This window comes from Pipistrellus hanaki (genome assembly GCF_964339955.1).
Source record: "Pipistrellus hanaki genome assembly, chromosome: 2".
Lineage (NCBI taxonomy): Eukaryota > Metazoa > Chordata > Mammalia > Chiroptera > Vespertilionidae > Pipistrellus > Pipistrellus hanaki.
Window position 1 is genome coordinate 186265866 of NC_140504.1, and position 14255 is coordinate 186280120.

Here is a 14255-nt window from a genome sequence, read left to right on the forward strand (position 1 = left end):
CTCTGTTTACCTGGTCCTCCCGCTACTTCCTCCGTCAGAGGGGAGGACGCGGAGCCAGGGGGCGCCGCAGCTCCCCGAGGTGTGAGTCCGATGGGGCTTTTCACCGGCTCTGGGTCTCCGTAGCCCGGAAAACCCTGAGCAGTGTTCCTCTCCACGTAAATGGGGCTAACACCCACCACATCCAACTGCTGGGAGGATGGGACTTAAAGCCCGAACAGGGCCTGGCACGGTGACACCTCAGCAAACCCGGCCGTCACTGTTCTTCCCATTATACCGGCCAGCGCGATGCGAAGGTGACACGGTCCGTCCATGGCAGAGCCAGGAGCTGTGTCCTAACCACAGTGCTCCCCCCAGCGCCCCCTCCTCCCCTCAGAGTCTGGCCCTTTCCAAACACACACACACACACACACACACACTCACACACAAACAACCACTCTGTAATTTGAGAAGCACACTTGTCTGCCTGAACATTCTGGAACATTCTGGAGCCTTCCAGAGGCTGCCCGGGAGGGATGGCTCTGAGCTGGATTCTCTGGGGTGAGGGCCCCCAACACGGAGGCAACAACTCCTCAAACATAATACAGGTTTTTATTACCCTTTCTAGCTTTACATACATTTCTATGTATCCTATTACATATAACTTCTATTATATGTAATAGACACGTACACGTATAAGATGTATAAATATACATCTGAAACCAGGAGCCGGCGAGAGCTGGCTCCATTAGCAGGAGTGCCTTTCTCTCTCTTCCACGCGGAGCAGTTGATGGGATTTTAGATCCGACGAAACTCAATGCCTCTCCCCACCTAAACGGGGCCCTGAATCCCTCGGATTTGCAACACGGAGCAATCAGGGCAGCCTCCATTGGCAGAGAGGACACCAGCTCAGCCAGGCTCAGCCAGGCCCCACCCGGAGTCCTAGGGCTCCAGGCAGGAGGTGGCTGGGTGATCCGAATCCCTCCGGAGCTGAGAGAGGGAGAGGCTTCCAGGAGACAGACCTCTGCCCAGGCCACTGGGCTGGGGCTCCGTGAGGCTCCGGATAAAGGGAATGGATGCCTCCTGGGGAGGCTGCAGGGGGAGGGGTCTGACAGGGTCAGCTGAGGCCAGTTCCTACTTAGAAAAATGTCTGCCTGTGGGGAAGGCGGGAGAGAGGGAAGGAGCAGGGACCAGCGGGTTCCTGGAGTGAGGGTCGGAGCCTAGGGAAGGTGAATTGTCAATCCCGACAGGCAGCCCCGTGCTGGGTGCTGGGAGGCCCCTGCAGGCCGCCTCTGTCTGCAGCCAGGCCACCATCCTGACCTCCCCAGGCAGCCCCTAGGCCAGCCCAGGGGGCAGCGTGGCCAGGGACGAGGCTCGGAGACCTGGCAGGCTTCAAGCAGGAGAGCTGGCCTTTTCACAATGGGAAGCGGGAGGCCCAGGGAGGGGAGGGGACTTGCCAAAGGCCCCTGACGAGGAGTGACTGGGTCTTACTTTAGCAGCATAACGAGGACAGACGGTTCGGTTCGCATGGATGGAGCACCCCCTAGGTCCCAGGTCTGTGCTCAGCACCTTGCACAGGAGGAGGCCCGTATTGTTATCCCTGCATTCAGATCACACAGCTGAGGCTCAGGGGAGTTTTCAGCCACGTTCTAGATAAGAGCAGGTGGCGGGAGAAATCAAACTCAGGCAGAGAAACTGCAGACCCAAGCTCCCCCCACAACCGCAGGACCTCTTAGAAGGTTCTCCAGGGCACACATGTTCCTTGTCTGGCTCACAGGAGGCGTCCTTCACCCTCCCCAAGCTCCAGGACGCTCAGGAACCAGGTCTGCCCTAGGAAGCACCAGGACAGCGTGCAGAGCGCATCCTGGACACCGAGTCCTGACACAGGGTCCTTCTCGCCCACGCTGCCTCTCCCAGGGTGAAGGGCACTGGGGGAAAGAGTGGCCCCCAGAACCAGGGCTCTGCAGGCCTCAGGCTGGGTCCCTGTTTACCCAGCTCTTGGCCCAGGTGGACCGGACTTCCTGTCTTCCTCACCCTGCTGCAGACGATTTAGGGCGTTCTTAGGTGAGAGAAAGCAGGGCAGTTGCCCATCCGCCTGGTGCAGTGATCGGCAAACCGCGGCTCTCGAGCCACCTGCGGCTCTTCGGCCCCTTGAGTGTGGCTCTTCCACAAAATGCCACGTGCGGGCGCGCGCCTACAGTGTGATTATTGAAACTTCGTGGTCCATGCGCAGAAGTCGGTTTTCCGCTCTCAAAAGAAATTTCAGTCGTGGTACTGTTGATATTTGGCTCTGTTGGATAATGAGTTTGCCGACCCATGAGCTAGTCGAAGAGATGGCTGTCCATACAAGATGGAAAAGGGAGAGGGTATCTAGGTGTTCCAGATAGGGGAGTAGGAACTGTCCAGCTACCTTTCCATGGAAAAGAGAGAGGAAGAGAGGAGGGAGAGAGGGAAGGAGACGGGAGAGGGGAGAAGAAGTAGTGGGGAGAGAGAGAGAGAGAGAGAGAGAGAGAGAGAGAGAGAGAGAGAGAGAGAGAGAACACCCCAGGTCGGTTAGTCCAGGATGGGGAAGAAGTAGGTCAAAATTGGTCTGTTCTGGGCGCCCTACTCACCCCCGCCCTCCCCTGGACAGGCCAGGAAAGGGCTGCTGATCGGAGGGTGCAGGGACCCTCGGATTCTGAGATGCGAACCCCGAATGCGCGAGTGTACTCCATGGGGGCGGGAGGGCAGCCTTCAGTAAGACTCAAAGCCTTTGGTTTGTCCGAGATGTAGCCGCACAGACGGCGAGGAGCCGGAGGAGACGTCTGTCCAGAAAGGACAGCTCTTAGGAGAGGACCACGCGCCCGGACACTGGGGGCGCAGCTGGCGCCCATGTGTGCGCAGGCCTTCGGGCACCTCCCGGCTGGCAGAGTGCAGGCGCCAACTAGCGGCGGCTCCCGGAACTGCTCCAGCTCAGCCGGAGCTGGCGACCTCGGGCTGGGGACCCAAGCGCCAACACCTGGGGTCCTCCGGGTCCCCGCACGCACCTGCAGCGAGCGCCCTCCGAGGGCTGGTGCCGATCCGGACCCTGGCCCAGGCGCCGAGGCCCACAGGAGCCCCGTTATCAGGAAACCCATTTGTAAACCACCCCTCGGAGGAGAGGGAGAAATCGGGCGGAGGGTGCAAGGTGGTGCAAACCGAAACCATGAGACAAATTGAGTTTGCAAACTTCACATGAAGGGGCCCTGGCCCCACAGCCGCCCCAGGGCAGCACGCGACCCCCCCCCCCGCCCCCTTACCTTCCCCCCTTCCTCGCCTGGCCCGGGCTACCAGGCTAGGATGCAGCAGGACTTCCGTTGGGGCGCTCCGAGAGGAGGGCCGGGCGCACCAAGGCCCGGGTCCCTCGCTTTCTTCTCGTCCCCATGCTGGTGCCAGCACCCCCGAGCGCGCGCGGCCCTCGGCGTAGGCTCCCTGAAAAGCCCAGAAAAGGGCTCTCCTGTCCCTGCTTCCCAAATGGCCCGAGGACCTGCCAGGAGGCTCCAGGAGGGGCAGGGACCAGCTCTCCCGGTGGCCGAGGTTGGCCCAGATCCCGTTTGCTCTGCGGTGCACCCCGGGCTTGATTTCGTTTGCCTGCGACGACAGGGCCCCGCTGGGCCGGGGTCAGGTCCAGGGCGGGCTCTTTCGGTCACCATCGGTCTCCACGGGCGTCCACGCTGCTGGGCTCCTGAGGCTTGGAAACGCGTCGTTTTGCAACTGTCCGGGGTGCGGGGAGCAACGAATACTCACCCGGGGCTCCAAAGCGGCGGGGGCAGCCGGCGCGAGCTCGTTCCCCACCCTCCGGGGAGCGCGTCTGGGCGGCAATCCGGAGTGGACGGGTCTCGATCTTTTCCTGTTCCCCTCTGCTCCGCAGCCGGGCTTCGGAGGCCGGAGAGGAAGGGATTGTTGGACGTGAAGCCCCAGGAATGGCTGGGCCGCGCCGGGGAGTGGGAGCGACCGGCCAGGGCCCAGGGCCGGCGCGCGGACCGGGCCTCGGCAGAACTGCCGGCCCTCCTGCGGGGGGCCGGCGGGAGCGCACCTTCCGGCCGGGAAGACGGGGCTCGGACCCGCGGGAGCCAGTTTGCATCCACCTGGAGGAAGTCCGTTCCCTCCTCTGGGAGCCTGGGTGGGCCCTGAACTTCGCAGCCGTCCCTGTTCTCCAAACACGTTTCCTTCTCGCTACAAACGTTCTTTTCCGCGACGCAGGGATGCGGGACCGCGGTTACCGGCGCGGGGCTTGTGTTGGGGGCGGAGGGGGGAAGGTCGGGGAAAGCACTCGCATGTTCCAGGCCCATCTGCTCTGCAACCAGCCGCCGGCCTCCGCCACGGAGGACGGACGGCGCGGCGAGGCCTGCGCGTCTTCGCAGTCGCGTGGCCGGAGGGGAGCAGGGTTCGGCGCCCCCCAGCCGGGTGCGGGCCGCGGGGGCACCCTTCCCTCTGCCCCCAGGTGGACACCGAGGCCTCCGCGGCCGGGACCACAGCCGCAGGGGGGCTGGGAGCCGCAGAGGCCGCCTGGGCGCGCTTCACCTCCTGCGCCGTGGAAGCTCTTGGGTCAAAAAACAATTTGCGGGCCAGGGGGCGGAGAGAAGCCTTTTGGGGGGCAGCTCCGCAAGCGATGTCACTGGTACTCCACTGGGGTGCAGGCTGCACAGGCCGAAAGCAGCTGGAGTGGGGGAGGCCCGAGACCGCAGGCCAGCAGCGGGGAAAAGGGGGGGAGAAAGGGAGGCGCGGCCCCGGAGACTGTGGCGAACGAGCCTTCGGTAGGATTCGGGGGCTGCAAACCCTTTTTTGGCCTCGGCCCGGTTCCCCGGAGCCCTCGAGGAGCCCAGGGCTGTCGCGTGGGGGTACCGGACCCAGCGCGTCCTCCTCGGGGCGGGGCCTTCCGCCCCTCCGGGTGGGGCGGCCTCGGCGGTCCCCGTCCTCCCCCCGCCGGCGCCGAGGTGCCCGCGATGGGGCTGCGATTGGCTGCGCGGCGCGTCGCTCCGGCGGCCCCGCCCCGCCCCGCGGGCCCGGGTACTAACCCCGCGCGCGGGCGGCCGCGGCGCCGCCACTTGATTCTCGAGGATTTGTCGCGGGGCCGCGGCCGCGGGCGGGCTGCGGGGGCGGCGGGGGCGGCGGGCGGCACAGGCGGCACGGTCGGCGCGGGCGGCCCCGCCGCGGCCGAAGCTGCCGGGACCCGGATCGGCGCGCAGGGCGGCCGCCCCGGGGCCGCGCGCCCGGGATGAGGGACTAGCGGGCCGGCGGCGCGGCCGTCGGGGCTGCGAGGCTCGGCCGCGGGCGGGCTCGGCGGGGCGTCCCCGGGCGCCGCCCCCGGGGCCCCGAGGCCCGGGCCGGGCGCTTCTGCTTCCCCGCTTCTGGCGGCGGCCGCGGCGGCGGCGGAGGAGGCGCCCGCGCCGGCGGCCCCGGGGGAGCCGCGCCGCCGCCGCCCGGCCGGCGCGCTGACGGCCGCTGGTATGCGCATTCCCGTAGACCCGAGCACCAGCCGCCGCTTCACACCCCCCTCCACGGCCTTCCCCTGCGGCGGCGGCGGCGGCGGCAAGATGGGCGAGAACAGCGGCGCGCTGGGCGTGCCGGCGGCCGGGGGGCCCGGCGGGCGCGCGCGGCCCGAGGTGCGCTCGATGGTGGACGTGCTGGCGGACCACGCGGGCGAGCTCGTGCGCACCGACAGCCCCAACTTCCTCTGCTCCGTGCTGCCCTCGCACTGGCGCTGCAACAAGACGCTGCCGGTCGCCTTCAAGGTGAGCTCGGGGCCCGGGGAGGGAGGGAGGGCGGGCGGGCGGGCGCAGCCCCCGGGGCGCCGGGCGGCTCGGCTCCGCTGCCGGAGGAGCCGGGGCTGGGGCCGGGGAGCCCTCGGAGGGGAGGAGAGGGGAGGGGACGCGCCCGCGACCCCAGAGCCAGAGCCGGGCAGCTGGGCCACCGGCCCCGTCCGGGCTCAGGGCGCGCTCCACCCGGAGACGCGGGCGCTTCCTCTCGGGGGCACCCCGCGCTGGTGGCTTTCAGGGAGCCATGCCCCCGCCACCTTCGGGGAGCCCTCCGGAGAGAGGTGGAGAGGGAAGCGGGCCGAGGGGGCTCCCCTCCCACCCGGGTCCTCCGGACGCAGCCCTGCGGGGAGGGGAGCAGAGGAGCCGGGGACGAGGGCGCGGAGGTGGGGTGCGCAGGGCGGAGAGGCCTCCCCGGCTGCCGGCACCCCTCCTCCGGCTCCGCTGCAGCAGCACTTCCTGCTCACACCCTCGGCCCCCCGCTTCGGAAACGTTACCCCGCGGCCCCGGGCCGGGACCGGAGGCGCCGTCCCTAACCGGCGGCTGCGGGGATCCCAAATGCTGGGCACGGATCGGGTGCTCCGGCCCCCCGGCAGCCCCCAGTCATTCAGAGGACCTTCTCTCTGCGCGGGAGGAGGCGACTGTTTCGTTTTCATTTTTTTAAAGGGGGGCAGCGAGATGAAACGAAAATGACCTGGTTTTCCCCTAAACCTCTCGCAGCTGCCGTGAGAAAGGGCCGCGCAGGCGGGGCCAGCGGGGCCGGCGCGGGGGTGGCGGGGCCCGAGGTGGCCGGAGGCGGCGGCTCCTGGCAGCCGAGGAGGCCGTCCTCGCTCCCATGAAGGCGACTCCAAATTGAAAGAAAGAAAAAATAATAAAAATAGAAAATAGAAAAAATAAAAAGGAAGGATGAGTGTCTCTTGGAGGTCTCCCGGGTGACATCCTAAAACACCAGCGGGGAGACTCTCCCGTAGAGGGCCCGGCGGAGGCCCCTGTGACTGTAATCCTCTGATCGGAGGCTGTCCTGTCACTTGGAGCTTAAAAGGAACCTTTGAAATTAAAGGAAGACAGGATGTTGACAGGAAATCTGGCCTTTTTAATCAGACCCCAAACATTTTCTCCTTGAAATTTTTACCATCTGGATCCCCTCGTCCCTGCACGCAGTGGCCACGTTCAAATAAACGGCTGTGACTGTGTCTGCAGCCTGGTTCCTTTTCCAGCTCCGCCATGGGGTGAGGCTTGGGGGGGAGATGATCATGGGGGCACCGCCATCCCCATCCCCGCAATTCCGGCAGGTGCATCCTCCTGCTATCAAAAGCCCCTCTGGCACTTTAAAAGGGTTTTGTGTTTTTTTTTTTCTGGACAAGCCGCTCTCAAAAAGGCAGCTTGTTTTGCATTTTCCCTGCATAACGAATTCGCGCTAGGCAGAGGCCGACACCCTGGGCTGAGGCCACCTTTCGGGGCCAAATATCCCCCAAAGGGCTCTTTCGTTAATTAAATCCCCTAATTGTTGCTGTTGCTGTTATTTTTTATTTATATTTTTTTTTACGCAGGGACTCGGTTGCTAGAGGCAGTGTTGATTCCTCTTTTGCTCACCAGCGGAGGGAAGGAGGAAACAGCACCCCACACTGTAGTGACCGAGCTCCCGCCCAGCTCCCCCTTAGATCGAGTTGAATGGAAGGGGTGATTTCCCAGGGCATGGTCTAACGGCTTAACCAGTGTATCTAGGATTTTGGTGCGGAAGGCAGAGATCTGTGTGTGTGTGTGTGTGTGTGTGTGTGTTGGGGGGGGGTGTCTCCATTGTTTGTAAGCCATCTGAGAAATCCGCAGTGCGCCTGGGACCTCGGGGAGCTCTCCCCGCCCCAGCCCCTCCCCCCTCTCCCGTGCCTCCCGCCACCTTCCTAAGCTGTCCCCTTGCCCCGTGCCCTCAGGTGGTGGCCCTGGGGGACGTGCCCGATGGCACGGTGGTGACGGTGATGGCGGGCAACGACGAGAACTACTCCGCCGAGCTGCGCAACGCCTCCGCCGTCATGAAGAACCAGGTGGCCAGGTTCAACGACCTGCGCTTCGTGGGCCGCAGCGGGCGAGGTGAGTGGGCGCAAGGGCCGCCATAGCAAAGGTTGGGGGGGGGGGAGGAAGCCGAGAATGAGGGGTCCCGGTGGGAGCCCCAGAAACAGGTCCATGCTCAGTTCTGTCTGAAGCAGCGGTTTGCAGCCCCTCGGGGTGTTACAGACCCCCTTGATGATGTGAGGGGGAAAGCTGTAATTTCCCCCCAGTCCCTGGGGCTTCCGAGCCCTGCATCCCCTTCCCTGATTACGTGCGCTGACCTCACCAAAGATCTGGAGAGAGAGAAACAAGCTCAAAACGGGGCCTTTCAGGTCTCTCTGCAGGCAGGCAGGCAGGCAGGCGGTTTAGAGGACAGATCCTTGGTCTCCAGGGACCCAGCACCCCAGCCACTCTCCCCACTGGGGCAGACCCTCCCCCACACGCTGGGCTGCCTCTCCGCAGCTGTGGTCTCCCGAAGCCGCAGTTTCCCCAGCCCTTTGAGCCTGAACGTGGTTTAGAAAAGAGACGAATGCAGTACAGGATGCCGAATACTGGAAAGCGCAGCTCAGAGGCTGCCTTCTCCCAGCCGGGAGTCAGGCCGGTGTGCCACCCTCCCTGCCTGACCCGCCTCGGGGGCAGGGGCAGGGGCAGGGGCAGGGGCAGGCACCGCTGCGGCTGCCACCAGGGGCTGATGAGTAGGAGGACCTGAAAGCCATCACCACTTCTGGATGCAGAAGTCCTAGAAACCCTGCCATGGGAGGGGGGGTGGGGAAGGGGGGAATGGAGACTTGAGGGCTCGCTGGCCCTTTAAGACCAGCCCACTGAAAATTGGGGAGTGCCCTTCCCTGAGCACCTGGCTGCCCAAGCAGCTTTGCTGAGAAAGGAAGCTGGGTTCCCTCTGGTCGCAGTCTCCACAGAGGCCGGGGCAGGATTGTACTTTTCATCACCAATAAGCCAGACCTTTTCAAGGTTTTAGCTCCCTCCGAGCCGCCGGCCCCACTGGGAAGTGGGCATCTGGGCACCATTTTCCCCTCTTCAGCCGCTCAGTGTATACATACAAATGTCAAACATATTTTGACTTTTCAGCATTAATTAAAACCAGGGCGTTATTTGCATGTAATAACTGTTTACTTGTTACTTTTTTATGAAACCGAAATAGTTTACATTCTTTCAAACATTTCCTGTTCCTGTTGGCTCCCTTCCCCGCGCACAGATTTCTTTCAAAACGTTGCCCTTAACTGGTTGCAGGTTGATGGATGGAAAATGTTTGCTTTTATGAATTAAGCTTTCATTGCTGCTCCTAATTAGTCTCCAAGCCCCTTTTGTCATCCCCAATATCTCAAGCCTTTTGCAACTTAATCCCAGTCCCAGCCCCGAGCGAGCGCAGAGTCGCTAGCTGAGGCTCGCTGCCTGGCGGTGGCTTGCTCGGAGGCAGCTCGGCGGTGGGGCGGTGGCCCTGTCTGTCGGCCCAGGTGGCAGTGGCAGAGAGGGAAGCCCAAGATAGCTGCATCCCCTCGGGGGCAGGCAGAAGGGAAGCTTAGTCCCTGGGGCCCCTACGTGGCATCAGGAAGATGGCATTGCACCCCCTCTTCTGGGAGGTGCAATATAGAAAGAGAAGAGATGAGAATTCTCTGGGTTCCCTGAGACCTTGCCTGGCCATTCTGCCGCTGAAAAGGATTTCCTTGTGGCGTGTATGTATGCCCACAGACCCGTGCCCACCCGCAGGGCCTGCTGGGAGGGAGAGGGACTTCCAGAGCCCGGCTGGGCAGCACGCTCTTAGAGCTGGCACGGCGGCAGCTGCCTGGTGGCTCTGGGAGATCGATGCCGGAGCCTGAGCTGCTCTCACGGGTCTCAGCGGTCCTGGGAAGCAGGAAGAGGCCTCGGTTGGGGTTCTGATGCCTCGACAGGACTTCTAGGCCCGGAAGGAGGCCCGTGGTATTCAACAGCTTGGGCTCTAAAACATCGACCCGGGCTTCAGGCCCAGCTCCACTGGTGACTGGCTGGATGACATGTGGGCAAATGGCTTCCTCTCTCTGTGCTTCCGTTTGCTCGTCTGTAAAATGGGGATCCTGTGGGGTTTTGCCAGGGCTAAGGAACCTGGTACAGGTGTCTGTCTCCACTGGCAACTATCGAGAGCTGGATACATGGTAGAGATTTGGTTACTTCAGATGCCTGGGGCCAGAGGAGATCTTTGAAGTCCCTTTGAGCGGTGACAGCCACTGATTCTCTGGTTCTGGTGCGGTTTGGGCGGGGGCGGGGGAAACCCAGGAGGTGTGAATTGTTGAGTGGGAGAAGTGGAGGCGGAGGCTGTGACAGAGGAGGCCAGAGCCGCGTTGCCTCTGCCCATCCTGCCCGGTGGGAAATTCCCTCGGGGAGGACCCGTCAGTGATTGACACAGACAGGGTGGGCCATTGCAGGAGTGGGCACAGGCTGGGATTGGGGACCCGGGGCCTGCCCCTGGCTCCCTGACCTCTGCTGGGGCCAAGGACCCCGATGGAAAAGTCTGCTTGTTTCCTTGCCTTTCATTCCTGGGTTCTCGCTCAATCCCAGGAAAGACATGCCCACACCACCAGCACCGAGCTCTTGGGATGAGCCTGACGGTGTGAAACAGGGAAAGGAAGGGAAGGAAACCGAGTCATGGGTGTCTCTTGCAGTGATCGAGGCCCCGCCCCACACCCTCCCAGACACAGCACCCCCTTCAGTAATTTATAATGCCCTTTCCCACCTCACAACGAAATGCAGATAACATAGCCCACCTACGACGCAGTTTCAAAGCCCGTATAATTCCATAGCCCTGATGAAAAATGGGGAAAGTGATTTATAGTAAAATATCTATTTATAGTGAAATATCTATCAAAAAAAAAAAATACCTGGTCGTAGAATATGTAAATATGGGGCCAGACCACAGCATCTGGTGGATGGGCGCTCCCCCTCTGACAGGCGGCAGGTGAGGTGTCCATGACTCAGAGCCTGCCCCCCGCGCTGCCGTCAGTGACGTGATTTTCCCGAACGTGTGAACAATTCTCGGTAAAGTTCTGAACAAATTTTTTTTAAAGACTGTCTTTGCTCCTGGAAAATTCAAGATACGTTAAACGTGTACCAAAAAAAAAAAAGGTCCCTTGTTTTATGCAAAATTTAGTTAAGCTCAGGGCTCAGATCTTCTTTATCAGCAAGTTTTTCGTGCACAGAGAGAATTGACTATTTCACGGCCCTGTGCAATGCTGGACATCCCCTCCCCCAACCCCATCCCCACCTCTGGAGAATCACACACGACAAACCCCCAAAAGTAAGGTGACCAGACGTCCCACTTTCGGCGGGACAGTCCCGATTTGTCCCGCGGTGTTTAAAAAAAAAAGTCCCGATTTTTGTTTCTCGGGACACGCGACAAATTGTTAAAAATCGGGACTGTCCCACCAAAAGCGGGACGTATGGTCACCTTACCCAAAAGCCCCCTAGGTGGGAGTAAAAAGAGCTTCCCAGACTGTGGTTACCTGGTTAAAGAGATCCTGCCGCGGTGTGTGGAGAGAGATTTGGGGCGAAAGGTGTGAGCTGCAGGCACAGGGGGCCACTGGTGGGAGCAGATAGATGGCTTCTTGGCCCATGATGAGGAGACCCAGAGGTCCCCGAGACAGGTCCCCGCCCGCTCCCCGAGAGCCCTGTGGCAGGGGCGTCTCACACAGGAGCCCTGGCTGAGAGGGACGGGGACGGGGACTTGTCCAAGGTCACACTGCCAGACCCAGGTGTGTGTGCTGATTGGTTCAGGGCCCCAGGAGCTTCTGGGATGTCTGGGGCCACTCAGAGCCCAGGGCACAGCCGTTTGCACATGAGGACTTCTCCCCCTCCCAGCGCCAGCCCTTGGCGTGCCTCGATGTACAATCCCTGGAGTCCTGGCTGGTTGCGCGCTTGCCCGGGGTTCCTGCACAAAGCTGTCCACCTCCTCCGTTTTCTCAGCCTCCTCCTCCACGAGGAGAAGAGAGGTGAAGGATGGGTTTGCTGCTAGGCAGAGAGAGGGGCGAGGGCCGCTCAGCGAGACAGCTTTTCCTCACCCTGTCTCCCGTTGTCTGCTACCTGCTTCCTTCCTCTCACTCCGGCTCCTAGGTCCCAGCCTCCCCCTTCCCTCCTGCCCGCTCCCGCCTCTCGGGAGTGCCGGGAGGGCTAGTGCCAGGCCTGGGAACTGAGAGGAAGCTGTGAGGAGGGCTGGTGACCTCAGGTGTCCTGTGGTTTGCTGCCTGGTGGGGACAGGGCCTTCTCCCAGCAGGCCCTCAGTATCTGTGTAGAGGGGCTGGCTCCATCCCATTCCAATCTCTCCTGGGCTCTGCCTGGATGCTGTGTGACCTGGCCTCAGTTTCCTCATCTGTAAAATGGGAGCAGTCACCTCTGCCCTTCATCCGTTTAACAAGCATCTATTGAGCACCTACTGCATGCCAGATGCTGTCCAAGGGGCTTGGGAAACAGCAACGAAGAACAGGAAGAAGCCTGGTCTCCAGGGAGCTTACAGGCCAGTCCTGGGAGACAGGAAAAATAAGTGGATGAATTGTTAGAAGTAATAAGCATTTGGGGGAAACTCAGGCGGGGCGCGAGGGAAGGTTGATGATGCGTCTGGGTGAGCCTCTTGTATCTTTTCCTCGCCCCGCGGGCCCCTCGGCCAGCCTCAGGACAGTGCTTTTCAGGGAACAGAATAAAACACAATCACATTGGGACCCAACTATGTGAAAGCGTATCTAGCAAGCTGTCTTCTCGCATCGTGACAAACGTGCCCACCGGTTAGCATATCAAACAACGTGACGGCCGTGACTCGGGGTTGTGACGGGCGCAGGAGGTATTTAGGGAAACCTGCAGCATCTGTAACGGGAGACGCGGACACCTGTGACGTCGCTGTGACAAGGTCGCAGGGACCTCTGCGGTGCTGGGTGGCTGGCTGCCTCCGTTCGGGCCCGAGAGAGATGCTAAGTTTCGTTTGGAGGTTAGGGGTGGTGCGACGGCCTGTTCTTTTCTTTCCTACCCCAGTTCCCGGGCACACTCGGCTCCGGAGGAGGCTGCAGATGTCAGGTGACTGACTCCCACTTTAGCGAAAGGGACGGGGCAGGCCGCCCTGAGATTGTGGCTTTTCAGTAGAGACCTGAGGGAGGTGGGGCGATTAGAGGAGGAATGGGGGGTCCAGGGGCTTGGGGCCCACCCGCCTGGCCGCCCTCTGGCTGCGGTAACCTAAACTCCTCTGACCAAGGAAGCGATGGACAGAGAGGCCCAGGCACCCCAGAGAGTGCCTGACTGGGTGGGGGTCGGGGGGCCCAGGAGGGCAGTGACTTCAGAGTGAGGGAGAGCAGCAGGAGGGTCCCCTGGAAAGGGCGAGCCGGGAGCCTGAGCCCCGCTGCCTGGCGTTTCCCTGGCCTCTGCACGCCCTGTTTTCAGAGGTCACAGGAAGTGCCCTGTGGTCAGAGAAGGAGAGAACGTATGTATCCCTCGGACCCTGGACTCCGGGGCAGGGACCGTGGGGGCCATTTGCATCCCTGCCTTTAGCCACTGGCTCAGGAACGTTCTCCCAGAGGGGCCCACCCTTTCCAGCTCCGGTCACTTACGCGGGAGCCCCATCCTCCCAGCCCTGACGTCTCAGAGCCCCTGGGTCCCTGGGGGTGGCCCCAGCGGCCCGGCCGGTGGCCTTGGTTCTGGAGTCGCCTGCGTCTGGGACGGGAAGCACTGGGCCAACAGCACTCCGAAAGGACCGTGCAGAGAGGACTGCGAGCTGTCAGTCTCGCTGCTTTCATCTCACACCTGTGAGGTGGGGCGATCAAACCCACCCACCGGCCTTGGGGGGCCGTTGGGGGCACAGGGTCAGCAGAGGGGTCCCTTCGGGCAGCCGCCCTCCATGCCCACCCTGAGCCCGCCCTGGGGGACACAGGTGCCCCGGGCCAGTGACCCAGCCCCTGGGAGTCTCCAAGCCTGTAACTGGGATCAGAGATAGGGGTGCTGCCGAAACCGGTTTGGCTCAGTGGTAGAGCATCGGTCTGCGGACTGAAAGGTCCCAGGTTCGATTCCGGTCAAGGGCATGTACATTGGTTGCGGGCACATCCCCGGTAGGGGGTGTGCAGGAGGCAGCTGGTTGATGTTTCTCTCTCATCGACGTTCCCTCTCTACTCCTCTCTGTAAAAAATCAATAAAATATATTTAAAAAAAAAAAAAAAAGAGAGAGAGAGAGATAGGGGTGCTCAGACAGAGGCCAAGTTTGACTTGGGGGACCAGCCAAGCCCCCCCACATCCTCCCAATCCCACCTGTGTGGAGGCGTTGATGGTGACGGAGAGCAGGCATGTGGGGGTGCTCCCATTGCAGGGAGGCGCTGGGAAAACGGGGGGTGCCCTTTGAGGAAGAATCCTCCCCTTATACCTCACGCAGCAGTCATCCCCCGAAGAATCAGAGAATTAGATGTAGAAAGTAAAGAGGACACAGTTCATCAGAGGCAAACCTTT

The 14255-nt window shown here is 61.9% G+C and overlaps 1 protein-coding gene across 1 annotated transcript in view; it reads left to right on the top strand.

Moving 5' to 3' along the window:
• Positions 1-14255, top strand: part of RUNX3 (RUNX family transcription factor 3) — a 63049-nt gene that overhangs the window by 30977 nt on the left and 17817 nt on the right. The window contains exons 2-3 of the mRNA XM_084875015.1: positions 5461-5729; positions 7679-7835. Coding sequence (XP_084731141.1) covers positions 5461-5729; positions 7679-7835 — 426 coding nt within the window. The remainder of the gene's footprint in view (positions 1-5460; positions 5730-7678; positions 7836-14255) is intronic.